This window comes from Danio rerio, chromosome 22 (genome assembly GCF_052040795.2).
Source record: "Danio rerio strain M-AB ecotype USA chromosome 22, GRCz13ab, whole genome shotgun sequence".
Taxonomy (NCBI): Eukaryota; Metazoa; Chordata; class Actinopteri; order Cypriniformes; family Danionidae; genus Danio; species Danio rerio.
The window spans coordinates 17,219,398-17,247,384 of NC_141042.1; the positions used below are offsets into that span (position 1 = coordinate 17,219,398).

The window sequence follows — 27,987 nt, forward strand, 5'->3', positions numbered from 1 at the left end:
AACATATTGGCTCTTACCGCCAGAGGCTTCCTGATGCCAAGGTAGACCTTTCCAGGTGGAGCAGATTTGAGGACCTCAACAGCCTGGGCCAGAGAGCATGTTTCTAGATGGGTGTCATTGACAAAAACCAGCTGGTCACCGGGGAAAATCCCACCATGATTGTCGGCCACCCCTCCAGGCACCAGAGAGCGGATGACGATCACAGAGCGTGCAACATCCATAGGGTCCTGCAGAGGGCAATGCAGACCACAGCAAACACACAAACAGAACAACAGGGTGAAAGAAATTTTTAAAGAGAGCAGAGATGAAAAATGGTGACCGTGATTTAACCTATACATCACAGTTTTATCAGAAAGCAGATCTAAAAGAAGTTTCGTTTATGTTTAAATCTTAACACAAACATTTAATTAAAACAGCACCTGTGTAAGCAGAGAATGGAAAAACGACATAAAAACAGCTGGATATGAAGTACCAGGAATGACCCTCATATTAAAGCCTACTTCCAAAAGAAGTTGCTGGAAGGCTAAATGAGGCCAACTTCCCACTCAAGCATCCCAAGTGCCATGGTATCAATCACATCTCTGGGGAGCACCGCCGTAAAACTGCAATTCAACCGATTTGATGTCTCCAACAATATATTTCATGACCCATATGGGCGGCTTTTATGTGGTGAGTGACAATATAAAAGTGATTAACAAGTAGTTATTTGAGAGTAAAAACCGAAGCGGGAGCGCAGTCATTAGTAATCTCATCTATCTGCCCATGAACATTTACGACCAACCGTGTCAAAAGACCAGCCGAACAGACAATCCTTGCTTTTTTTTTTTTTTTTTTTTTGAGACATTAATCTCTTCTACTGTCAGGTTGAAATTAAAAGCATGTTGTTTTTGAGCCATTACTGTACATGTATATGCCACTTTTTTTTTTTGTTGGACAGGGCCACAACAGACAATGAAGTTCACTGGATGTCCTGTGCAAAACTGCGGACAGCAGACCAGCAAACTTCACCAAGCCTGACTATAAAAATTGGGTCAGCAAGCCCAGCAATTACTGCCCCCTGATTACCCAGTGATCCACTGCTGCACGGTAAGCAGACGAGGAGAGAAAAGCAATTTCAGAGCGAGAGGAACTGAGGCCTGCTAGAAGGGAAAGAAAGAGAGGGGGGAAAAAAGACAGGAAAAAGTTGGAGAGAGGATTTGAAGTTCCACTCCAGCTGGCGCTTTAGGAGGACACAGGCTGCATTGTCCGGCTGCCGGGTTCCAGCCAAGCGTGCTTTGCTTTCCAAGCCCTGCTCTCATCCCACATGGCCAGTGATGTCAGCAGAGCAGCTTTTATATAAAAAAACAAAACAAAACATGGGGTACAGGCCAGCATTAGGGGGCTCCTAAGACGCCAATACGTCACCTGCTACAGAATAAAAATGGTTATGCTCATGAGAGATGGAAATAAAGCGAGTTACGTTGCTTCATTTCTTATTCAGGTTTCCATCCAAGTGCCTGTATGATTTAGATGGCGTAGAGTACATGGCTCATTGGGGGAGCAGCTGTCTTCCATGTTACAGGTGTGAGGAACATCTCAGGATCCAAAGAAAACCACAATCCCGGGAGCTTCTGGCTGGTGGAGCACATTACAGAGCCTAAAATATCCAGTCAAAATTGGATTAAATCACTTTAGCTCAAAGGCAGCTTGCAGCCCTGTCATGAGGTTTTTCCTGAGGTCTACATAACCCTATTCGGGGTCAAAACTGTCGACCAGCTAACGGATGGGAATGAGGATTGGCGGTCGGAATAGATTGCCCATATTTCTTGCTGGGCTCAGATTCGCTACTGTGTCCATTTGCAGAGCGTTCCCTTGGCTGGCCCTGGTTGTCGAAGGGTTTGAAATTCTTCAGCGTGGTGTCAGGCGGACAGTAAATCTGCTGTTTTGCAGGAATCAACGGCAGGCCAAGTCATCTGTTTTGCTCCTGCGCTCTGACTCACCTTCAATCTTGCTGAACAGAATACCAGGAACTCCAGGACATCTTTTTTCATCCCCTTTTTGGTTGTTTTCACCTTAAATGCCTTGAGAGGCATTGAATGCATAAGCAAATAGCATGATTGCATAAATGTAACGAGATGCTCCAAGTTTGGTCAACCTGTTATAATTTAAAATGTATTACATGAGTCAACATTCCAAGTGGATCAAAAAAGATTTTTAAAATTGTCAAGAATAAGACAAGAACGGGTGTCTTTAGGGCTGGGCAGATAAAACGATATTGATATTAACTGAACGAACACCATTGACAATAACGATAAAAAGCATGTTATGAAGTTTCGGTATGAAGTGCTTCAGCTTTATTAAAATGTGGCTGCGGAGCGTGCACATTGGAAGGAATGTCAATAAGTTTAGGGTTATTTGCAGTCAAGGCACAAGGCTTGGTGGCGACAACGTGCACATAGTTTTCAACAACACACACGAAAATGAAAACAGTGACGAGCAGCAGTGAGGAGATAAAAAAAGATGTAAGCAGGTTGCCAGAGTGGCTTTTTGGTTTCTTTTCTTGTGCATCTCAGCCACTAGCTCCCCATGTAATATAATGTAGTCATTCAACTTTACAATTTGTAATGTTGCAATATGTACTTGAATAATGATGGCAGGTTCCTTTACTTGAAAGCTAAGATTTGATTATCATAATTGGTTTTGTTGACGGAGTTTGTGGTTTACTGTGTGATTATTAGACACCTTACAGATGTCGATCTACCTTAAAGTTTGCTTTGATTGTTCAGCGTTTGCACTATCATTACATACACTTTGAGACATTTTATTTAAGTTTGAGTCTCTTTAGCACATTTATTTTATAAAAAGAGATGTTTTTTTTTTTTTTACTAATAAAACTATTTGCCTTACATACATAACATAATATCTCTATTTAAATAAATTGGTCAAATGAATAAAAATCCTAATATATCTAAATAGATTGTTAAAAAAATATTCAATTATTATCGATATCGAATGATATTAAATATTATATCGTGATATGTTTTTTTCCTGTATCCCACAACCCTAGGTGTCGTTTAATAGTTTTAGAACAACTTTGAAAAAAGGTTTTGATTTAATTCAAATGTTGACTACTGCATATACAATTTTGAAGAAAAATGAAAGCATGGCAGAATGTTACTCCTTTCATTTGCTTTGACAATTGTTACTGCTTTTTATGCTTTGTATACATAAAAAAGCTAAATTAATTATTTACCAGAGCTGATAACATATTAGGCAATGCAGATGCATGAATGAAAACAATATTTAGAAGGGCGATGCAAAGTGAGCTGTGCGTTTGCTGGAAACATGCAGGATTTGCTTCAATCGCATCTTCTATTCAAGCTAGGGCTGCACAATTCTGGCTAAAATGAGAAATCGCAATTTTTTTTTTTGCTTAAAATCAAGATCACGATTTTTTCATAATTCTGTAGATGTAATATAAGGTTTATATGATTAGAGTATTATTATTGTTATTTCTCAAATATATGGTAAAACAACAATAATAATATTAATATTAGGCCTATGTATAGGTCTACTATTGATTAAAAATTAAATTTTGTATAGATTTGGAATGGTGGACTTGAACAGACTTCAAAAATGTCCTGTTTGTTAACTCACTGTAGTGATGACATCAGAATGCAACTCTTCATAATTCTGAAGTTGAATTATTACGTTTGGAGCATATGCTTGTCATTTGTCGTTATCAGGTTCCCTATTGTATTTTATTTAACATTATAAGGTTAAAGTAGTTTTATTGACCCAGTAAACATTTATTTTCATACACAACACTATGTGTTCGCTATGAAAGAACTGGTGATAAACTGTTCGCAGTCAAAACTTTAAAATGCGATATGATAATTTAAATTATGTGCGCACTTTCAGTTTCACTTCATCTGCCGAGTGCGCTCATGTCATGGCTGCAGTCACTTTGAGAAAAAAACAAAACAAAAACATAGGCCTACATGCAAATCATACTTCCAGTGCGGCTCCCAAATATCGCTGTTCAACAAACTGAACGTTATTTACAACTTTATTACCTGTTATTTACAGCCTACGCAGGTCTTGTTACAAAAGAAGGCATCATTAGTGGGCACACTCACATCCTCTTGGTAGTAAACAAATAGCTTGCTGTCAGATCCTGTGTGACTTTGCGGTCGCAAATACATGATTACATTAAGACCGAAATTACATTTTTGGGTAAATTAAACATTATAAATACAATATGTGACACTTTTAACACCATTTGGAGGTGTCCACGTTGCTGTGAATACTTGTGCAACAGCCTTTACACTTCTCTCCTTACCTTAAAAAAAATTGTCTGAATCGTAGAAAAGCTGAATTAAGATCGCTTGTAGAGTCGAATCGAGATCATAATCTTTTTTCGATTGATTGTGCAGCCCTAATTCAAGCTACATAAATGATTGAACTCGAGCAGCAAACACAAGTTGAGGTGAAAAATCCTCCTCAGAGTAATGTGTGACGCAATGATTTGCGTTTGGTGTGATCCCCGCATTATTCTTATTTCTTGCACCTAACTCTGATGCTAATATGCAGAGGTGCATTGCAGATTGATGCAAGTCATGTGAAAGAGCCAGAAAGAACAAGTAGGAGGAACAATGCAGGCATTGTTTAATTTCAAACGTAAAGCTGTGGGCAGCTGTTTGACATAAAAACAGGTGGCACAGACAGCGCAGACATCACAATGGCAGTAAATCCAAACACCTCTCCCTTATATCAGCTACAGACTGGATCTAAATGACAACACAATGTTATAGCAATTGTTTATGGCTGAAAGCGTAATGCATATCCGCTTTTAATGTATTAACATTCAGGATGGTGTCCTGCAGTCGATTTGGTAGCTTATTTTCTTGCGACAGTAATAAAATAGCCCTTGGTCAGTTTCTGCAGCTTCAGGCCACGGAATAAACAACGATAAATAAATAATAACACGCAGGGATGATTTATGACTCTCCTTTAAAACATTCACTGGATGAGACTAAATGCTGTATTGATGTGCAGGTTAGGCGCTTTGAACCATCGAAATGATTCAAAAATGCATTCTCTCAGATCTCTTCTCCTTGGACAGCATGAATTATAGTAGCCATACATTCACTACTGATGGACCAAAACTTGCAAAAAGCCTTTCACGCAAATGTGATTGATTTTGAGCAAAAGGGCATTTGTAGAGGCAAGAATTTTCTGAGAACATGCTGGGGCTCAAATTCTTTATGTTCCACAGCTTTATTATTTTTGTGAAAAGAGACATTTTTCTTTTCCAGGCTGATGTAGGGCCTACATCCCACCCAAACAGAGGGTCACATTAAGCTACGTTCCCTATGGACATCTTTCATCAGTGCTACACCCTTTGCAGGAGAGCTGCTCAGTCATACTTCGCTCGAGTCTGGCTGCAATCCGACTTCATACGCAACTGTTAGCGAGAAGTCTTAGTAATGACTTTTAAATGGCCATGTCAATGCAATCCCACTTAAAACAAAAACGTCACAGCCCGAATCTTCAGATCAGTTGTTTGGCTCCAAGACGACCTTCATTAATCTCCATTACCAGGATGGCAAGAACTACCAAGGGGATCCTTCTTATGTTGCCATGTAGCTCTTCTTACTATAAGATCACCTTCTTGTCAGAGCAAAAAAACCAAGCCGTGACTACAAATGATTTCGCTGTCGCCATTTCACGTCACTCACACAGTACGGGGTGTCATTTAGGGAAGAAAAACTCCCAGGTTTCCAGCTGTCAGTGTGACCGTGGGCTCCTATCAATCTAGATGCGGTTACATAGTCTTCTTGCGGTGGGGGTTGAAACGAGAAGAAGAGAAGGAGGGTGGTGGAAAGAGGGGGAGACGGAAGGTTCTGTAAGGCTTAGAGCATGTCTGCGGGTCTCGAGGTTGCCTATTCGGCCTTATCAGCTAAGGCCTCTTACTGGATGGAGCGGCAAAATCAATTTTCCCCTTCCAGACTGGAGAGGCCCTGGCCCGTCTGCCGCGGGAAACAGAAAAGAAGTCAAGAAGAAAGGTTGAGAGATTCTTCCTCCATTAGAAGACTGTAGAAGAGCATACTCATCATTGCATTGTGGGAGTTGCTCGCTTTCGTCTTTCTGGCAATTCCTTACAGCTCATACATTTATGGACATTTTAAAACTGCTTTCACAACTCTGCAAATGCCTACACCCCTCACCCTCCTCCTCTTCTGAATCAATTCCCACCCATCATGCATCAAGCCCTCGGGTTGAAAAGCGTTGGTTTCGGTGTAGATAAGCAAACAGACGGGGCTAGGTGGAGGGGGCTCAGCTGGTGCAGAGCGCAAAGACGGTGAGTTCGACCGAGGGGAAGCTGCACAGGTCAATATGGCTTCCAATAAACCCCAGGGTGCACCAGCAACTCCTCCAGAAGATCTGCAAAGTAAGCTTTAGCAGTTCAGCCTCTTCACGACAATGATCTATGATCCAAGTTGCCGAACTGTGAGTTTCTTCTCCTCTCGCCTTGGTGGGGATATGATCATCTCGAATTCAGACCATCGATGCAGTATTGATGCAATTTGTTTGTACTTGTTTATGGTGCAAAATAAAGCAAACAAAAAAAGCCCTGCATACATTAATATGATATCGTAACAGCTCTAAAAGAGAAAACAAAGGACTTTGAGTCAGCAAAACTGGCTTTCTTTTTTCAGCACAGAGCCTATGGACTCCGTCCCAAGTTCCCTCATCTCTCCTCCATCTTCATTCGTTCATTTATCAGATAGATGAAGAGAAAGGAAGAATTTAAGGGATCACTGCTCAGGTTACTGCCATTAAGCAGCAATGTAATTCTGTCCATGTCGCCACAGACCCCATCACTCACGGCAGCCTCTGATGAGGAAAGAAGCATACTTTACTATTAAAACGTGATCTCTGTTCAGTTTGGCCATTAATTCGGAGGCCATATATTACAGTCCTGATGAAGTTGCGAAAGCATGAGCATGCTTTTCTCCTGCCAATACCGTTTCCCTGCATGAAATCAATTGGAACCCGTGGCTGGATAATATAAAACACGAGGCGTCCCACAGGAACGGCGGAGCGCAGGTCTGCGGGAGACGTTCTGCATTCTAAGTGGCCTCATTACATGATCACTTCTGATTCAGGATCAACGTGCAGTTATGTACTAACCCTGATTAGAGGGCTAATGAAGGAAGGAGGAAAGCAGCTTTTTGTACTAAGTGAGCAGAGCAAAGGGTTTGACGGTTGGCACCGAGCCAGATAAACAGCGGCGGCCCTAGTCGGAAAGGTTTCATTGCATTCTTTTGTTCGATGTTCAACAACTTGGGACATCAATGCGCATTTCCTGTGATCGCACTTTGGGAAAGTCAATGGGGATTAACTGAGTCTGGTCCCCTTCCCCTCAGCTAGATTATGTGTGAACAGATTCCTTGTCTTGACTTTTTACAGTAAACGTAGTTTAATGATGACGTTTAGAACAAATCTTATGTTTATGCTCTGAAGTTTGTTATTTTGTCTATTTATAGTTTTTTTTTTGCAATAAAGCTGTATTCCTTAAAGACTTTTTCTAAATTGCTTTACTGCATACATTTAGTAATTTAATGATGCATATAAAGTGCAAAAAAATTACTGCCTACCTGATAGTCTAGTATACTGAAGCCAAGACCTCGCTCTGCTTTCTCTAGTTCTAACACTTGCACATTTGGAGACCATAGTGCTAGTTCTCCTTCATCCTCCTCCTCTTCCTCTTCGTCGTCATCATCATTCTCCTGGTCCATCTGCTCTTTCTCAGGGCTGATTGGCTCTAGGGGCTCTCCTTCATCGTCAACCTCCCGCTCTACTGCCGAAGCCTGACGGGCCTGAAAAGAAATGTACAAATCATGGTGAGCAAGGAGTGGCTCTAAATTGGTGGGTTGTGGCCCAAAAATGGGTCTATTATGATGGGGTCACTTAATCAATCAATCAGACACAGTTGGGAGTAAGGCGTTTCACAGTAACCCATTACTGTATTCTAATTACATTTCTGAGGAATGCAGTAATGTAACGAATTACATTTTAAATTTGTGTAATTCGATTACAGTCACTTAAGTCAAGTTAATTGCGTCAAGTAATTGCGTTACTTACTGTACATTACAATGATAGTTTTTAGAAGGAAAAAAATACTTCTTTTAAATCACGTCTTCCACTGAAACGTCAGTTAATAAGCATGAGCTGAAATAGCTGCTGTCGAAAGTGGTCGCTTCTTTAAGTGGAAATACAGACATTACTTTGATTTCACTAGCTACGTTTCTATCAACCTATTTTTATGCACATTTTGGATATGCACATAAAAAAATATTGAAAAAATAAAAAACTAAAAATTTTTTTAAATGTGCATAAAATATTATATCAATAAATACCTCCAGAATTGTCAACAGCATCTGTGCTCTGCGTCTTATGGCTTCAAATGCCACCAGGTATTTATTGCATGTCGGCATCAACTTCTAAGGCACAAGTCGTTTATTAAATAAGGAAAAGATTGACGCAGCTTCTCCTACCACAGAAAATTCTGTTCTTACTGTTGTTATTTCGTCACCTTAGAATAATAAGGTTCTATCTGACATTTTTGTCAAAATTGAGTTAGACATATTCTTATTAAATGACAACCTATTTTCACTATGTGATGTTATTTACATTTTAAGTTGTTTACATTTTAAGACTTTTTATTGAAAAAAACTAAGTTACACAAATACGGTTTGCTATGAAATGCAAAAACTTTGAAGCTTAATATCTCAAAATTTGCCACCAGTTAATCAAGAAGTGACGACTTTCTTGTTAACCAACAGTGAACACACATATAGGACAAATCTATGTCATGTTACATTTCATGTAATTGAACATATTGAAGTAAAAAATAAAAATATGTTAGACTTAAAACCTGAAGCAACACCATCATAAACACTATAACTGTCAATATAATAGTAATTTTATATTAGAAAACATGAACAAACCTGAAACTCTTCCCTAATGCTGTCGCGTAGACTTGTATCTCTGGCCAACATGGAGAGGTTATGCTCAATCTGTGGAATAATTACTAAATGAGAATGTATTGTTTTGTAGTACTCTTTAAAGTATCAGCCAATACTTGTCGAAGCCAGCTTTTACTCATTACTCCTCGGTTACCTGCTCCTGTAAGCTGGATGAGTGCCAGTCTTCAGATTCAGGGTGATATTCGTTGTCCTCTTTAGCAAGTCGTCTGCAGCAAACCAAAGTAAATGGAGTAGGAACTTCTCTAAGGAAAGCTACAGACTCTCGTCTAGACTTCCCATACAGCTGCACACCATTCACCTGCAAAATTAAAATTCAGAATTGTTTGATAGAAAATTATGCAAAAACTCAGAATATGGATTTTCTCAATAGCTACGTTTCCATCCACCTATTATTTTGCACATTTTGGACATGCGCATTTAGTGCTTATTAGGCAAGTAACTATATTCCATAGTCTCTGTGGCATCTAATGACCATTTTTGATTGGCATTTCCAGGAGCGGTCAAGCCTGGAGCTGCTATGGTGAGTGGGGGCGGCACTGTGCCATCTGCCCAAATCAAGGGGAAGCCATGGTCATCACATAACCCTTTCCCATACACACACACACACACACACATCATCATCATCATCATGCATCATTAGGCTTTTAAGCATCAAATGAGGCCAAAAGGAGTACATAAGAATATTGGTTATATTGAAAGGTGGGAAAGCTTAAAAGGTTTTTTTTAACAAATATATTGGCCCCAGGACCGAGCCTTGAGGTACACCACATCTCCCTATAATCCACAACCCCTGCAGCGCTGCAAATCTCTCCTGCTTTACCCACCCACACTCCTGCCAACAGCAACAGGCTGAAGGCACAGCGGCCCTCGGCCACCAGACCAGGTGGGAGGGGGAAGTTTCGAAGGAAGGGGGCAGGAAGCAAGGCCAGTGGGGAGGTTAGGGCAGGGGACAGTCATGCAGATGGCCTCGGTCAGACTCAGGAGCCCTCCTGCCAGAACATCTATGAGCCAGCAGCAGCAGCAGCAGCAAGCCTTCCTGGAGGCTTGGTGCTGGCAGGATGCAAAGGTCAGTGTTATTAAAGCCACCGAGAAGAGGCTCACCAAAGCAAGCCAAGAGCAAAACTGCAGGCTGGCCAAACCCTAGGAGCCCACCAAAACCATAATGCCAAAGAGAGAGGGTGTAGAGAGGACTCATGTGGGCAATATAGATGCTGGTTAATGCTCTTTAAAATGACTTTACCTCCAGAAGTTCATCCTCTGGTCGAAGAAGTCCATGTTTTGCCACCGGGCCCTCAGGAGCCACCGTGGAAATGTAGTGGTGTCCATCAAAGGAGTCTAATTCCACACCCAAACGCATTGTGTGTATTGGGAGAAGCTGTAGACATTATTTCATACTTCGATTAGAAACAATTGTAATTTTTTCTCTAAAAGATCAATCAATGTTTATAATATAAATAGCCAAGACTTAATATTAGCCTTTTCCTACTTAATATAAATTACTAAAAGCAAGATGGCAGCTCCAGTAGATCTTTTTGTCATCATGCATACAAACTGTCCAAGGTTATGAACTGATTAACTGCAACAAAGTGATTCACAAAAGTTAACTGAACTTATCAACTTGTGGGGAGCATCTTAATGCTATTATACTTGCAAGTTGTGAGATGAAGCAGGACTGCATGCGACCAGATCACCTCTACATACTATCAATATTTGATGGATTACCCAGCCCTACTACGGAGATGAATGAACGAATGAATGAATCATGAATTGTGACAGCTGTTTCCATGTTACCTTGGAGTACTTCTGCAGCTCAATATCATCTTCTATGACCGGGTCAAGCTGTACAATCTACAAAACAAAAAAAACAAAAAAAAAATGTATCTTAATTGTTTTATTTACTATATAATTTATTTATATTTATCTCAATCACAGTTGTGACCTGAACGGGGTCATTACACTCCTATTATGGTAAATAAACCCAAACAACAAAGTGTCAGCACATGAACCCAAATTCAACAGGAGTCAACTGAGGCAATCTACAGCCAGATTTAGCTGGTCGATCGAACATCTCTTATCACAGTATGCGTAAGTGCTGGCTGTTCTTGCTGATGTGCAGTTTGCTTCATGTTTAATTGAGAGCCGCACTTAGCATCTGTTAACATTACTTCCTCTTCGTTTTTGCTTACCATAACATCGTAATGTGGACCAAGAGCCTGCTCCCATTTAGCGCGAAGCTCCATCTCCGTCAGCGAGGCCGGCTCTTGCACTACAACACACACACAATAATGAGAGCAGCGTTTAAAGTCAATTACCGCCATTTGGGTGCCCACTGTCCATGACAGAGTGAGTGGAAACGTATGACATTAATGTCAGGTGCCGCATACTAGCATGGGATTGATGTCAAGCTGACGGATGAATATAATCAGAGGGCTGAGAGTGAGCTGAGGGCAAGAGTTGAGAGAGGAGTCAGTAGTGATCCTGCAGAAAACGACAACGGGACGCCTGGGAACAGTATCGGCTGGAAGCCCAAAGGGCAATGGAGGCAAATAAATGGGTGGAACAGCTTTTATGGGCACTTTTGACCCTTAACTATGATATGGAGTGAGTATAGAGGGGGTTTTAGACAAAATGGGATCTGGATAGTAAAAGAAATAAGTTTTTTTCTGTAACCTAAGCTATAACTTAACAGAATATGGTAGGGTTTTTGGTGAGACAGTGAGACCCATTACATATTTGGACATCGAATGTCAGCAAAAATCCTTAAATGGTTGACTTGAACCTGTTGATCTTTTTTTTTTTTTTGGCTGATATTCTATTTCTCAAGATAAAACATTGATCTAAAAAAAAAGACAATAAACCTAAATCTATAATCAAACATATTACAGCAATCAAAATATTATAAAATAATAATAAATCAAGCATATTATTGGTTATACTAATACATGAAACCTCTTCAAAATAACGCACTGGCCCCAAGACAAAGAGCTATTCAATGTATAAAATAAACCTGGCACCACCTGCCAAAAGTCTTGTCGTCGATCCTAGTTGTAAGAGCAAAAAATAACTTGACTTCTAGTTGATCAGTTGGAAAAGTGGCAGAAGGTAGATTTTTTTAAATGAATCATTTGTTAAACTGCATCCCAATAATCACAAATACTGCAGAAGACCAATTGGGACACACATGGACCCAAATTCTTACAGAAATCAGTCAAGTTTGGTGAAGGAAAAATTATGGTTTGGGGTCACATTCAGAATGGGGGCTTGCAGAGTGGATGGCAACATCAACAGCCCGAGAGGTATCAAGACAATTGGCTGCCAATTACATAAACCACAGGACAGGGCAAATTCTCAGCAGGATAGCGCTCCTTTTCATACTTCAGCCTCCACATTAAAGTTCCTGAAAGCAAGGAAGGTCAAGGTGCTCAAGGATTGGCCAGCCCAGTCACCAGGGAACATTATTGAGAATCTAAGGAGAAAGATAAAGGATGAGGCATTGAAGATGAAACCAAAGAATCCTGATGAACTCAGAGAGTCCTGCAAGAACGCTTTATTTGCCATTCCAGATGGCTTTATTGCAGATATGTATGGATGTAGTCCTCCAAGCTCATCACTTTAGTCTAAGCAAAGTCAGACCTTACTGTCCTATTTAAATATTTAAATCAAGGCATTATCATATTTCAATTTGGTAAAAATAAGTGTAATGTAGAGGCCCTTGTCTTTCATATAAGCCACTTCTGATACTAAATGATCAACTGGAATGTGACTTAACTTACACCTATAGTTTAATTACTTGCTACACCTAAAATATATGTTTAAACTTATAACTGGCAACTAATAAATTGTTTAAATAACTGTTTTAGTGTTACAAGTTGAAGTGTTTTATTTTAAGTTGATCCAATGGTTTACTTTTACAGTGTTCCAAAGTTTAAAAATATTTTATTCAATATTGTTTAAAGATTTTATAATGTTTTGAAAACAATTTATGCTCGCTGCTTATTTGATCAAAAACACAATGAAAAAAACCCTGCATATAATAATCTAAAAAAACAAAAAACAAAAAAAAACACTAATTTCACCAAAAACTAATTGTCCTTTTACTGACCGCTTCCACACCAGGCAGAAAATAACTGAACATTTTCAAGCATTTTAAACCCTTTTGTGGACTTCTATGCTAAAGCACGTTATGGTAAAAAGTAAAGTCAAATAGTGAGTGAGAGCGAGGGATGTAGACCTGATTAAATTAGCATTTCCAACGCCTCACTCGCAACACCATTCATCACAAACGTTTGCCTACATTAATACAGCAATGCATCGCCTCAACACGTGGGACGTCAACCCCCAGCCAACATCTGCAGTCCAGGTGCGGCACAATGGAAAATATGGAGAACAGGGGAAATGTTGATCACGGCAATGGCTTGTTATGTTTATGTATCAGGAAAAACTCTGCTGACACCGAGAACAAATGTCCACCCCCTATCCAAATGTCACTCAACATTTAATGGAGGGCATCATATGGGAAAAGTTACTACAGACCCACAAAAGTTGAGTGACTGACGCTTTACATAGTTCTTCCTGTGGTTTTTAACGGCTTTGGGCATTTCTGGAGCAATGGTTGACTATAATTATACCAACGTGGACTGACTGTCACCGAGTCTCTGATTGAGCGCTCTCGATGTCAGATTTTGCATTGATTTTAATGGGCTGAAAACTGTTGGTGTGACAGATCTTGGAAAACATGCAGAAAACCCAGCAGCAACTAGTCTGTGCATTCAACTATAATTTTTTTTAAAAACGCACTGTTTCTAGACACTTAAATTTGTGTCACAAAAGAAATCATAAACTACCTGACAAAAGTCTTGTCACCTATCCAAGTTTTAGGAACAAAAAATAAAAACTTGACTTCTGGTTGATCATTTGAAAACAGATGTGGCTTATAAAAGATAAAAAGCCTCTAGATTACGCTTATTTTACAAAAAATAAATAAATATGATGATGCCCTGATTTTTAATTATTTTATTAGGACAGTAATGTCTGACTTTGCTTAGACAAAAGTCTTGTCTCTTAACAAAAATGGTCTACAGTATAGAATATAAAGGCATAGTGCAGTGGAAAATTAATCACTATTGTGTATGACTCCAATGAGCTACTAATTGTAACCTCTAACCATGATTTTCTTTCACCAAACTTGACTGATTTACTGTCCAATGACAGAACTTGGGGAAAGAAACAATGCAACTTTGATCCACGTTCTTATAATAATGGGCTGAAACACATCTGTTTCTAGCGCTTGTCAAATTTTACGTGACACAAAATAAATTTTAATGGCACTTCCAGGGTTGTTATCTATAAAATTGACGGGTGAAATTTAGCAAAACCACTCAAGTTTGCGCTTATCGAATGTCACGTCAATGTACCAAAACAGCCGAGCATTATCCATGAAGAAAAAGATTTCAACATCTACACGCTCACATGGCAATATAATTTCTTAAGACCGCAGGGAAAAAGGAGTCGGGAGGTGAAAGCATGATTAAAGCGCTGTGTGTTTTGACTTGAGGGCGGCTATCATTTTACACGTGCTGCTATTCCAGCTTTGGGAAATGAGTCCCTGACAACCAATCATTGTTATCCCGGGCATGTATTGGCCCAGCGCAACAGAACGCTTTATTTCGGAGTTTGGCAGGTACCGGGTCTTGTCCGGATTAATTAGGGCAGAATGTAACCAGAGCTCGGGGCTGCTTCGGCTTCAGCCAAGGCCTTCTCTTCCGCTTCCAGTTCGCCTATCTGCATATTTATATCTGCCGGCTAACATGACTGAAACAAAGCCTGCTAAGCTCGTGTAGAAGTTGGCCTGACTGTGACCTCCATCCAGAGGGGTGAATCGGATTCCTCAGTTTTCGGCTCAAAGTATACTTTTGTTTTTTTGCATAAGCTGACCGAGCTCCACTGTCAAGGTATCATGATTTTTATAACTGGGCATACTCTTTGTAAGCTTCTACACGTGCCTAACAAGTTTTCTGTTTTAATTAGTTTGACCAGAGCAAGCGTTGCAACCATGTGGACATTTATTCCAGGTGTGCAACACGTGTGCTTAAAAGTGAAGCCAAAAATGTTGATCGCCCCCTGGTGGCTGGCCGCAGTATGTTATAAACCCCGCTCTTTTGATTGTAAACAAATAAGACAAGAGCCAAACATGAAATTAAATATCACTTAATAAATTCAAGTCATGTTCTGTCTTTTTTATTTACTTTGATGCTGTCTGTATTGTCTGTACAGGGTTGCCAATGTTTGGTTTTAGCTTAAAGTGAGAATTTATGCCCCAACCCATTACATATTTTTTTTCTGCATGCATGTTTACAACTAGGATTCATACCAGGAGCTGAAAGGCGAGTAGTGCATCAGTATAAAGTAGGAACGGTGCGAATAGTACGCGGGTGTGTTTTCTGCGTGCATGCGTCAGTTTGTTTTTGATTAAACCAACGCTGGTGAAAGCAATGTAGTTTAGTTGCACATAGAGAATAACGTCTTTATATAATGAACATTGTCTTTAAAAATCGTCTTTATTATAACGAAAAAAATATTTCGTGGGGATGATTTAGGGGATGAGCATGAGAATACTGTCAATTGTGTGACCCTCATGCCGAAAATATTACCATATTTTAACTAAAACTCACAGAAGATAAAAATAGTATTATTTTTTCATAGGATTGGTGTGTTTATGTTAAGACTAACAAAACAGCCATAGCGTCAGCTGCAGCAGATTGATTTTATAGCACCAGGTTATACTTTGACACCTTTACAGCAATTAAATACAGGTCACAACTGAATATTGAGAGGCGGTCTCCAAAATTAAACCAAGAATAGACTTGTGCTGAAAACATTGTGTCCAGCAGTCTCTTTAGCCGAGGTTAAATTTAAATTAAACTAATTAATAAATGACAAAAAAAAAAAATTATACAGTTGTTAGACTGTTGCACTTTTTTGTGTTGTCAATATGCTCGTGTTTATATAGGCCTATTGTTGTGTGTGCAACAATTCTTTCTTTATAACCACCTCAGAGGAAATTCAGGTGTCGCGAGTCACTGGTATTGTTATTATGTTATGGCTGAAAAGTTTGGGAACCCCTGTTCTAAGGTATCGTTTCTAATTTCTATAATCATCCTGCCATTTTGTCATTTCTTTATTAAATGCTTGAGCTTTTTAAACAGTATGAATTCTGATTAATCAAAATATTTAATCGTGATATCGTTCCTCCATGCTATATGTTATCATTTAAGGGCACATTGTCAGCTAAACAAAGTATTTCTTTAACCTCCTAGGGCTTAGTGGCAACATACATGGACAGCACATTTTAGCTCTTAAGTGGCCATTTAAAATACTTTGAATGTTTTATATTTTGTTATAGACCTGCAGTGTCATCCTGCAACTGTTTTGCAGCATATGAAATGTCCCAAACACTATTTTTAACTGTCCAAAATGGGAGAAAAATGTTGTTTTAATTCTCTGATACATGTTCAAAAAATATACATGAAATTTATCCATTAAAAGACAGTCAGGAAAAAAGTATTTCATATAAATTCGGACCACAACTTCACATACATGCACATCATTTTTCTCTAAAAGTAGATCATATCAAAAGATCATACTTAGGTTTTATTCTAATTAGGTTCCAATAAGCCCAAGTACCAAAGAGAAATAAAAAAACATGTAAAAAACAGACTGGGCTTTAAGAGGTTAAACTGGAAAAATGTGTATGCACCAACTATAGGATGTTTGCTGAAAGACATGGTTACAAACATGACAATGGAAAACAAACCTTATATATTAAGAGATTTGTTAATAGAGAGAGGTCACAGATACTCTATTGATGTAAAATACTGAGAAGTTTTGTTTTCTTTTTCTTTCTTTCTCTCTTTCTCTTTCTTATGTTTGTTTTAAATGTTGTTTTTACTTCTGTATTATCTGAAGTGTAAAGTTAAAATGCAATAAAAGATATAAAAAAGGCATATAATTAAATTTTTTTTCCATCCAAATATCCAAAAACTACTAGAAAAGTTAGATATATTTTGCTGACATATGTTTTAAAGAGAGTTTAAATCCAGAGAAATAAGCTGTTTTAATTAGTGTCAAAGACCGTACATGACTCACCTGTGATTTATGGATTGGTTTAATAGAAACAATTTAATTTTTGTACTTTATTATGTTGTTTTTGTGTCTGTCATTGCTTCAGCGCTCTCATTTTACTTTTACAATAACTTTTAGTCTTACTCTGCATCATACTACGATGGTAAGCGTCCTATAGAATGCAATGAAAACCACAACTTCCATGATGCCACACTAATACTGCATCATCAAAATATCAAAATATGCCTTTGTTTGTTGTGAATATGCGCCCTCTTGTGGTGAAATGACATACTGTTCCTTTTAAGCTACGATGTAAAACAACTGCAAAGCATATTTTTATGAATTGCTATAGCTAATCGCCCTTGGTATAAATCTTTAATCAAACCAGCAATGGAACGGAATCAAAGTGTCATTTCTCACATGGGCACTGAGGCTCAACATCAGAGCCAATCAAAAGAAAGTGTCTTACGGAAGTGAAGCCACCGCTGTGAGTCTCATATCATTTGATGTCTGTGATTCCGCCCCCTGTTGTCGAGCACCTGTATGTGCGTGAACAGATGGGTTTGCATGGTGTATGAACTCACTGTTGGCCTGCAGCTGCTGTTTGATCCCACTCAGAGCAGGGTCTATAGACTCCACCACAGATCCCCTCTGATCCGCTCGAGCCTTCATCTCAGACGATCTCTTCAGAGACACACGCGACGACTCTCTCTGGACTGAACACACACACACACACACACAACACACACACACTTCATTAAACCAAATAACTAAGCAAAATTTAAACAATTGTATTGTGTCATCTGAAACGAATACAAACATATTTTGGAAATTTGGAAGACATGTCCTAAAACATGATGTTGTGCACTAATTTGAAGTGCTTATTTTATCCACTCTGGGTAGTAGCATCTGCTAAATGAATAAATGTGAATCAAACACATAACTATACTTAATTTTAATTCATGTTTATATTCATTTTTAGACAACACAATGGCACTTTAACTTCAGAAAAAATTTCAGCGATAACTTCAGAGTTAAAAATCAATAAACGCTACAACAACCCTGATTTTCAAAAATCACAACAAATAATTTGTTATTCTGAGCAGCTATTTTATGAAAATAAATAAAATAAAAATAAATAAATTAATATTAATAAAATATTAAAAAAAATTAAATAAAATAATAAATTAAACTAAAATAGTAATAATTAAAAATAAATAAATAAAAAATAGGTTTGAATTGTATTAAAATGTAATAAGTGTCGGGGTTACTTTAAATGTATTATACATGAGCAATATCATACTTGTAGCAGTGCGATGTGGCTGTACATCAGCACTGGTGGGAGATATGCGTTGGCTCGAGGCCACAGGCCCAGTGCCTTAGTGCCCCCAACCAGTGCCGATATAAAGCTATATCGCACTGCTACAAGCATGAATTTGTGTTTATACAAGAGTTTGACGGCACAACTGGGTGTATAAAAAAAGAAAATCAAACATGGAAAGTCTTAAAAACCTTTTTGTATGAGGAACTACTTTCTTCCAACATTCATTCAGATCTACAGCTGATGTCAGAACACCAGAAACCGTCGCCAGTTCACAAACGTCACTTTAGAACTAGCATTTGAATGATTTACCTGCATTATGTAGAGCAGTTTATGAAAAGCATTCCAAATGAGGGGCCAGAGAGATATGACTTGCAATTTAAGTAATGACACAACAGCATATAAAAGCCCATATGCTGTATTTGTGCTTATAAAGACACCCACATTGAATTTTTCTACATTAAAACATTAATATGTTGTTTTTGAAACTACATAACATCAATGCATTGTACAATGTGGCTTTATTTTAAACAAGCATATGCAAATGTATGCACAAAATCAGTGTATTGCTTAAGTAGGCTTCTTCTACATTCATACACATTCATATGTTATGTTTTAAACTGCGTAACTATTAGAGATGCAACGATTATAGATTTTGATTGTATGATTATAATCTGAAGAATAATCATGGTTTCACAGTTATCACCATTATTATGCATTTAATAAATTTAAAACACTACTAGTTTAGAAGATCACAAGAAAACTGCTTGTATTTTAAAGTGTTGTTCATTGCTGCTCAGTAACTAAATACAGCACAAAATATTAATAAAAAACAAACAATAGTCCGTTTTTGTCTTTGGACTTTAAAATAAATTTAAAATATTTTGATTTAAATGAGTGATAATTTTACAATAAAAATAAATGATAGAACAATAAGTAAATAAATAAAAATAAGAATAAATAAAAAATCATATTTGTCTAAATGATAATTTAAGCTATATATTAGCTAGGAATTTAAATGAACTGTTGTTATTATCTGCGTTCATACATACACAATCATTATAATAATTTGTAATTATTCGTCTAACATATCTTTTGTTTACATTGCACTGAAAGCCATGCACAACTCCCATCACAACAGTGTGAGATAATTTCTACTGTGTGCACATGCAGGGCGCTAGTGCGTCAGCCCGCTTGCCAGCCGTGTGCACACTGCTCCCGATATGCGCACATCTTCACTGGAAATAATGTACTTGCGTGAGGAAAAGACGCAATATGTCAACAGCTTGCTACTATAGTTAATCCAATGTGCGTACGTATTGGCATAACTTTGTTTAGTTGTGGCAGCTTTTTTTCCCAGTGCAACAGAAATGCGGCATTGAGAAGCCTTTGATGAATAAAACCGGAGTTAATAGTGAAATCGGCTAATCATTGCATCTCTATTAACAATATCAGTGCATTGTACAAAAGGCCTTTTCTACAAACACATCCAAATGTTTTCGGCTGCTCACGCTACTCGCATAATCAGGTGACTCACTCTCTGAGCAGCCTTTAACTGCAGCTTGTGCTGTATTAAACAGACGCACGCCACTTCATAACTATAGTGACTGTTTTTCGACTGAACTAAATTTATTTTTGATGTCTCTGTCATACTATTTGTAGGGCCGGAACAAATTGCCTTGGAGGCCAGGTTCGGCCCGCAGGCAACCAATTGAATTGCCCTGATGTAGAGTATTTTCTATGTGATGACAAAACAGATGACATTGCTCCCTTTTTAAGAACTGGGTAAACTGCATGAAATGACATTAGTCTACAGAGATTTCCCAGTATTTCTCTGGAAAATGTAACCCCAAAAACGCCAAAACAAAGCAATCACTACTAGATTATATGGCATAAATACAGCAATATAAAATACAAAAGAAAGAGACCGACTTGTAATACAGAAGCGTAAAGAGGCTGTCTGAGTGCTGATATTACTTTAATATCTCATGGCTATCAGCCAATAAGATTCGAGATCCAGACAAAACTGTTGTCTAATTTTATATATTCCATATAATACAAGTTCTTTATTTATTTTTTTCCATAAAATACTTGTTCTTTAAATTCTTATTTAAAGCCTTTATTTGTCAAAATAAAATAAATGAAAATATATTAAAACTATGAAATCACGCATTATTTCAAACAAGAATAAGAAAAACAACAACAACAACAACAACAACAGCGTTAAAATTGGAATTAAGATTTTATTATTAAAATTAAATTATATATGAATATTTTATAAAACCTAACTCAAATCATGTGACTTTACCTTTATCAAGTGACTTCTCCATGGTTGTCCTCTTGGGCGAGATGATCTTCCTAACAAGAGTGAGGTGAACGACATCACCTGACTGCTTCATCACCTCCAGCACTTCCTGATTGTTGTATCCCTGGAGATTTACACCATCCAACTACAGACACACATACAAGCACACACAGCAATCAAAAGGGGACTCTGAAAACTAGAGGAATGATGCTAAAAACTTTGCTTTAAATCACAGGAATAAATATCATTTCAAACTTCATTTATTCTGAAAATCATTAAATCTGACAAATTATTAAACTGTATTAAAGGCCCAGTAAAATGAAATTAAAAGGTAAGATGTTAGTATTAGCATGTTAGTTTTAAGGATGTCTGTAACCTAGTGTGCTCCTAAACAGTGACAAAATTTGCATTTAGAAGATATAAAACTGATATAAACCTCTAATATGGTGCCACCAGACGTGTCTTGAGTGAATAAATCATGCAACGTGTGCATAAATAGACACGTAAACATTTTGAGTTTACTGGCTTCATTCGCACATCAAATTCACTTCACAATAGATGCGGATTAGCGTCATGGTAGGGGCTTCTGTCTGCCCGGTGACTCTAGCTTCATTGCTAAATGGCTAACATGGATTTTGAGAGAGTGGCTGTGCTTTATGTGCTTAAGGTAGTCTGAAAATCAGCGTATATTTGTTCGGCACTGTGTCGGAGTCCATTAGATCCATTCAGAGCAGCTCTGTGAGCTCATAAACTCCACCAGAAACTATACCTGGATGCAAGCTTTCAGTGGTGCTTCAGGCTTAATCCAACCTAGTTTGATGGGCTGTTGGTTGGTGTCGGTAACAGGATTTCCCCTCGGGAACTGAAGGAGCTACGCCATAATCATGCCCTTACTAAAGCTCCTGATTGGTGAATGCGACGCTAAAGTTCAGATTTTCCAACTCGAGCGAACCGCGTCATTTGGCATCTATTTGACTTAACATGTGAATCACTTGTGCTTGACATGTCTATCTGGTGTGAATGCACCATCAAGCTTGCAGTTTGTCACTTCCAACTAAATGGATCAATGTTTTCTTTCACCTCATACTTCAATTTTTTGATAAATCTTGACCAATCAAATGCTCTTTAGTGTCTGTAATGCTCTGCCCCCTTCAAAACACTTTACATTTGATGCACTTGAGCTCAACCATTTAATGTCAAGAGTGATTAAAAACATAACGCTATTGGTTTTTTTAAAGGGGAGGGGCTACTTAATGTCCCGCCCTCTCTTCGGGTTTCAGTTGAGGTTACGTCAAACATTGAATTAAAAACAAAAAAATGCACATGCAAAGCACTGCATTGGACCTTTAAATATGTTTTTAACATAAACAGCACAAAAATAGAACAAATTGCTAATATTGTCCAACTCTTAGCGACTCTTATTAAAGGATGAGATGGAAGAGTGATGGGGCTATAGAAGGTAGAGCTTCACTATAAAGTGATTAAGAACTCACACTTATGATCCTATCGTGGATTTGGATTTTGCCGGTTTGTTCTGCGATGCTGCCTGGAATCACGTTCTTCACATAGACCCCGACCGCGTCTGACACACAACAGAGAGCAGAGAAACCAGTAAATAATCAATAACACTGCACTGATGGAGGAAAACACCGCACTACCAGACTCTCACCCTCACTGGTCAAAGCGTTGTGGCCGATTATGGAGATGCCCAGACTCTGGCCTTCCTTCTTCAAGGCCACTTCATGGATTTCGAAGCCCTCCAAATTTGGCTGCGTGAATTTGAAAGAGAAGATGAGGTTTTAATGTTTCTAAACATACAACATTCCAATAAATTTACATGCAAGTACTGTAAATTTATACTTGTATATAAATATAATATAAAATACTTTATATATATATAATATATCTCACATACTTGTGTTTTGGGCCTATTTGAATTCAACATGCAATTTCATGAGCAAATTCCACCGTTATTTGATATGCTTTACAATGAAATAATATTTTTTAAATGTTGTAAAATGTCAAGTTTATTTTATATATAGTTGAAGTCAGAATTTTCAACACACACACACACACACACACACACACACACACACACACACACACGTATGTATGTATGTATGTATATACATACATACATACATACATTCATACATACATACATACATACATACATACATACATACATACATACGCTTGTGTGTGTGTGTGTGTGTGTGTGTATACACATCACATCAGTTTTATTTTCACCCTAAAACTCAATTAAATATAAGCAATGTTATACTTGACTACAGTGTATGTCAATACATTTTATTAATCGATTTTAATAAAAATTAAAGCAGGTAAAATAAAATACCAAAATATTGTATATTTAAATTATTATATAATTTCATTTGTTTTTATTATTATTATAATTATTATTATTATATTATTATTATTATTATTATTTTATATTATATATAATTTTTAATATAATATTATTTTCATAATTATTTTCTTGAATGTTACATGTATTTCCATAACCTGCAATAGTGATTTACAATGCTATAATTTATATAATTAAATGTGCAAAAAGTTAAATGTGCTTAAACCTATTGAAAATTATGTAGATGCAAAACTAAAATAAATATTTAAGAAAAATTATTAGAATTATTTTAACCAATGCATGGAAAATCAATACATAGAGTTTTTTTTGGGATACGTTTTTAAATATCCTCAATCTAATGAAAAGTTTGTTTGTTGTATTTATGGGTCGTGTAAGCGTACCGTTCTGCTGGCTCTGCGGGCTGGCACAGGTGGTGGAGGAGGCAGGGAGCTGACAGGGCCCATGGCAGGGGCCGGTGGAGGTGCAGGCTGTTTGGCCCCCAGTGGTTCTCGAGCGATCAGCATCCGCACATGAGCACCGCAGGCCTGCAGCACCTGCACCACCTGATCACTGGCCAGACCTCGAGTCATGGTGTCCCCGATGCGCAGGATGTGGTCACCTGTCCTCAGACGCCCGTCCTGCAGGTCAATGACACAAACCAGAGAGAAACTGAGGTCAGTGTGTTTGTGTGTGTCTTTGTGTGAGTGTGAGAATCATTCATTCATTTATTCATTCACTCATTCATTCCCATTTTGACGTATATCGGTCTGTCTTTCTATCTACATATCAACTAATCTATAGTATCAAACAAGTTTTTGCATGACTGTTTAATTGTGCTAAAAAAATAAAAAACATCCAGCAATAATGTTTATTTTGATACTAATACAAATATCCATAAACAATTGCATATTTGTATTTATTATAAATTTATTACAATGTAAGATAAAATAGAAATTTGCCTGCTTGACCATCCACCTGTTTCATGACCACGACCCTAGACTGCTTGTATACATCTGTTTGCTCCTTTATTAACTGTTGCTTGCCTGATCATTCTGTTTAATAAACCTGCGTTTGGATCCACACTTCCTTGTCAGTGTCGCCCTTCACATTACATAATCTCAATAAAATAAAATGCTACTTTTTTCACATTTAAAATTTCACACTGTAATCATTTAATAAATACTACTAATAATACATTCAATAATGTATATTCTTATACATTTGATTTAATTAACATAGTTTCTGTTTTGTTATTAATAAAACATTTTCCATAGTGATGCAACATTTTTGTACTATTATTTTAACCAAAAAAGATACTTAAACAAATACCATGCAAATTTGCACAATTAAATGTTTTAAATGTCAATTATTATTATACTTTAAAGCTAATTATTTTACATTTCAATTTAAATATTTTCAACATTTAAATACTTTTTTATTTTGTGTTAGTTTACTATTATTAATATAATTTAATAATTCATTTGAGTAAAAAAAAAAACTTTGCTAAAACATGGTTAAATATTTTTATTAAAAAGATTTATAAATTGTAAACTGAAACATGAACAACATTTACAATTATTTAATTTTTTTTACAACCATTTTCATTAAGCTATAACAGAACGCTACGTGGCAAATAATAACAACAACAACAATAATAATAATAATAACTAACTTACTTTATATCATTTTATTCATTTTCTTTTTGGCTTAGTCCTTTTATTGATCTGGGCTCACCACATAGAAGTGCCAAGTGACCCAACAGAGGCTCGAACCAGCAACCTTATTGCTGTGAGGCGATGTGAGTGCAACCCACTGTGCCACCACACAGCACATTTAAATGTTCTAAAAGTTAATTATTATTATACTTTAATGCTATTTATTTTATATATTTAATTTTTATATCATAATAATTTTTATATTTATTATTTGTGCTTACTATTATTTCTCTATTATTAATATCATTTTTATAAATACATTTGAGTAAATCAACTGGGCTAAAAACAGGATTAAATTTCATCTAAAAATTAAAAAAAAATGTAAACTGAAATATAAATAACATTTACAATTATTGAATTGTTAACCATTTAGTTTATAGTTTTATAATTAAAACAAACAAATGAAGAAAAACCCCACTATCCAATACATGACTCATTAACCTTTTACAATACATACAATATCTAGACTACCACCACGGCAGTGAACACGTTAACAATTGCGAGCGCATTAGAACTCATTTCCACCATCCCCTAAAGCCCAGTTTACCTCCCAGCCTCAAACTAAAGCCAAATCTCCCGTTTACAACCTAATTTGTCCCTATCATCCACAGGTGCAGAAGCCAGGAGTCTAGCATCCACAATAACCGTGTCACTCCTGCGTGGCCTTTCCTCATGGACAGCCCTTTTCCGGTCGGCTTGAGCTGAGAGACGGATTCTTTCTAGGACTCTGGCAGACAGGCCAAACGGACGGCCAGAGGAAAGAGGAGGACTAAAAGAGTGATTACACAAAGAGCGAAGAGGAGAACAGGCGTCTTTGTGGAGCGCGAGACATGAAAGGCGTTTGATACATCAAGTTGCGCAGGGGGAAAATCTCGGCAGCTTGTTCCTGCCACTGTGCCGGGGACAGCGGGGGTGCATTGAAGCCCGCCGCAGCCATTAAAGGTTGAAATGGGAAACGCCAGGGATAACAAAGCCCTGATTTTGACAGCTTTTTTGGAGCATAAGATCCACTGATGTGTGAAATGCAAGCAATGTGCCTTTTGAACAAGAAGGGGTTTGTTGCCTGAGCTCTGGACACTGGGTGGGAGCGAAGAGGAGGAGTGCGTGTGTGTGTGTGTGCGTGCGTGTGTGTGTGTGTGTCAGGGGTCTAAACCAGGACAGGTTGTTTTCCAGTCTCTGTCTCTCCTAGCAAAGCATGGAAGAGAATAAAGCTGATATATTTAGGTGAGGGGAGAACAATCCGATCTTCAAGATTCACATTTGCAGCAGACACATTCTTACAAACAAAACAAAACAGAAAAAACATTGTGGAATTATGAAGTGTGCTTCACACAGGTGAGTGGGCTTGACAAACCACCTGTATAAACACTTCTCTATTAAAATCGCAAAGTTCCTTTGCATAATTAGTAGGGTTGGGTACAGAAACCAGGAGTAACTGGACCGAATCAGCATATGACGAACCATCTTTAAACATTTAATTCTAAACAACTTGATGTCTGTCACACCGAAAGTGGCAAGAGCATCAAAATAAGGCAAGGCAAGTTTATTTATATAGCACATTTCATACACAGTGGAAATTCAAAGTGCTTTCCATAAACAAGAATAAAAAAGATAAGTATAAGAAAATAAAAACAAACAATAAATTATTAAAAACAGATAAAAACATTAAAATGTGCTAAAACAGGTTATAAAAGAATAAAGAAAAGAAAGACATAATAGTGCAATCTGTCGGATGTAACAGTGCTCATTCAGTAAAGGCGCAGCTAAACAGATGTGCTTTCAGTCTTGATTTGAATGTGCCCCATGTTGGAGCACATCTGATCATTTCTGGAAGCTGATTCCAGCAGTGAGGGGCGTAGTAGCTGAAAGCTGATTCACCCTGCTTTGACTGAACTCTTGGAATTTCTAGTTTATATGATCCTAAAGATCTGAGTGATCTGTTGGGCTTGTATTCAGTGAGCATATCTGTAATGTATTGAGCTTCTTGGGCATTTAGCGATTTATAGACCAGTAATAACACTTTAAAATCTGCTCTGAATGTAACTGGAAGCCAGTGTAAAGACCTGAGGACAGGTGTGATGTGCTCTGATTTTCTAGTTCTGGTCAGAATCCTGGCCGCAGCATTCTGGATGAGCTGTAACTGTCTGACTGTCTTTTTGGGAAGGCCAGTGAGAAGGCCGTTACAGTAATCCACCCTGCTGCTGATAAAAGCATGAACAAGTTTCTCTAAGTCTTCACTGGAAACAAAGCATCTAATTCTTGCAATGTTTTTGAGATAATAGTGTGCTGATTTACTGACTGCTTTGACATGACTATTGAAACTCAGATCTGACTCCAGCGTTGCACCAAGATTCTTGACCTTATTTTTTGTTGTTGAGCCAAGGTACGCATTGACCTTGAGAACCTTATACCTGTTCCCAAACGCAATGACTATGGTTTTCCATTTGTTTAACTGAAAAATGTTTTGGCACATCCAATTGTTAATTTCATCAATGCATTGGCACAGGGTGTCAATGGGGCTGTAGTCATTAGGCAGTAAGGCTAAGTAGATCTGAGTGTCATCAGCATAGCTGTGGTAGGAAATTTGGTTCTCTCATTATTTGGCTCAGAGGAAGTAGCTGCAAGTCATTCATTTTCAATGGGAGCTGGGGGCGACAAGCGTCGAGGAGCAGTACGGCACGTCTTCGCCGGTGTGGCCGTAGTGGATAGCTATGATGCATTTCAGTGGCAAGCAATCAGAGTGTAGAAGTCCACCGCTTGAGAGGAGTTCAGAGAACACGGTCACTGCGAACTTTGGTTCCAACCACATTTGTTCCCAAGATTTTGATTATTGCGGTGGCCAGATTTCCAATTATTTGCAATGTTTTCTTACAGGAACATACACTGAAAAAAGTTACTGGCGAGTTACTGATGTGCTTTAACGTAATGCATCTTTAAAAAAATTTTTTAAAAAAAAGCGGGAATCTCATGCAACAATAAAAACAGTATTGCTGAAACTCAGGAAATCCATATAGCAGTCGCTTAATAAAGAGAAGATTTAACTGCTTTCACAGCTGTCATTAAATCACAGAATGCTTATCTTTGGTCTCACAATAGCTTGATTATACATGCAATTTTGCATAGCT

The 27,987-nt window shown here is 37.7% G+C and overlaps 1 protein-coding gene across 35 annotated transcripts in view; it reads right to left on the bottom strand.

Moving 5' to 3' along the window:
• The window catches only part of patj (PATJ crumbs cell polarity complex component), a 177,843-nt gene that overhangs the window by 124,699 nt on the left and 25,157 nt on the right, over window positions 1-27,987 (bottom strand). For all 35 annotated transcript variants that reach the window (XM_087302469.1, XM_087302455.1, XM_087302462.1 and 32 more), the window contains 12 exon segments: window positions 23,549-23,785; window positions 22,452-22,551; window positions 22,276-22,364; window positions 20,786-20,927; window positions 17,741-17,872; window positions 11,222-11,301; window positions 10,827-10,883; window positions 10,276-10,410; window positions 9,169-9,333; window positions 8,997-9,065; window positions 7,644-7,865; window positions 18-227 (listed from right to left, as the gene is read on the bottom strand). In XM_087302469.1, coding sequence (XP_087158595.1) covers window positions 18-227; window positions 7,644-7,865; window positions 8,997-9,065; window positions 9,169-9,333; window positions 10,276-10,410; window positions 10,827-10,883; window positions 11,222-11,301; window positions 17,741-17,872; window positions 20,786-20,927; window positions 22,276-22,364; window positions 22,452-22,551; window positions 23,549-23,785 — 1,638 coding nt within the window.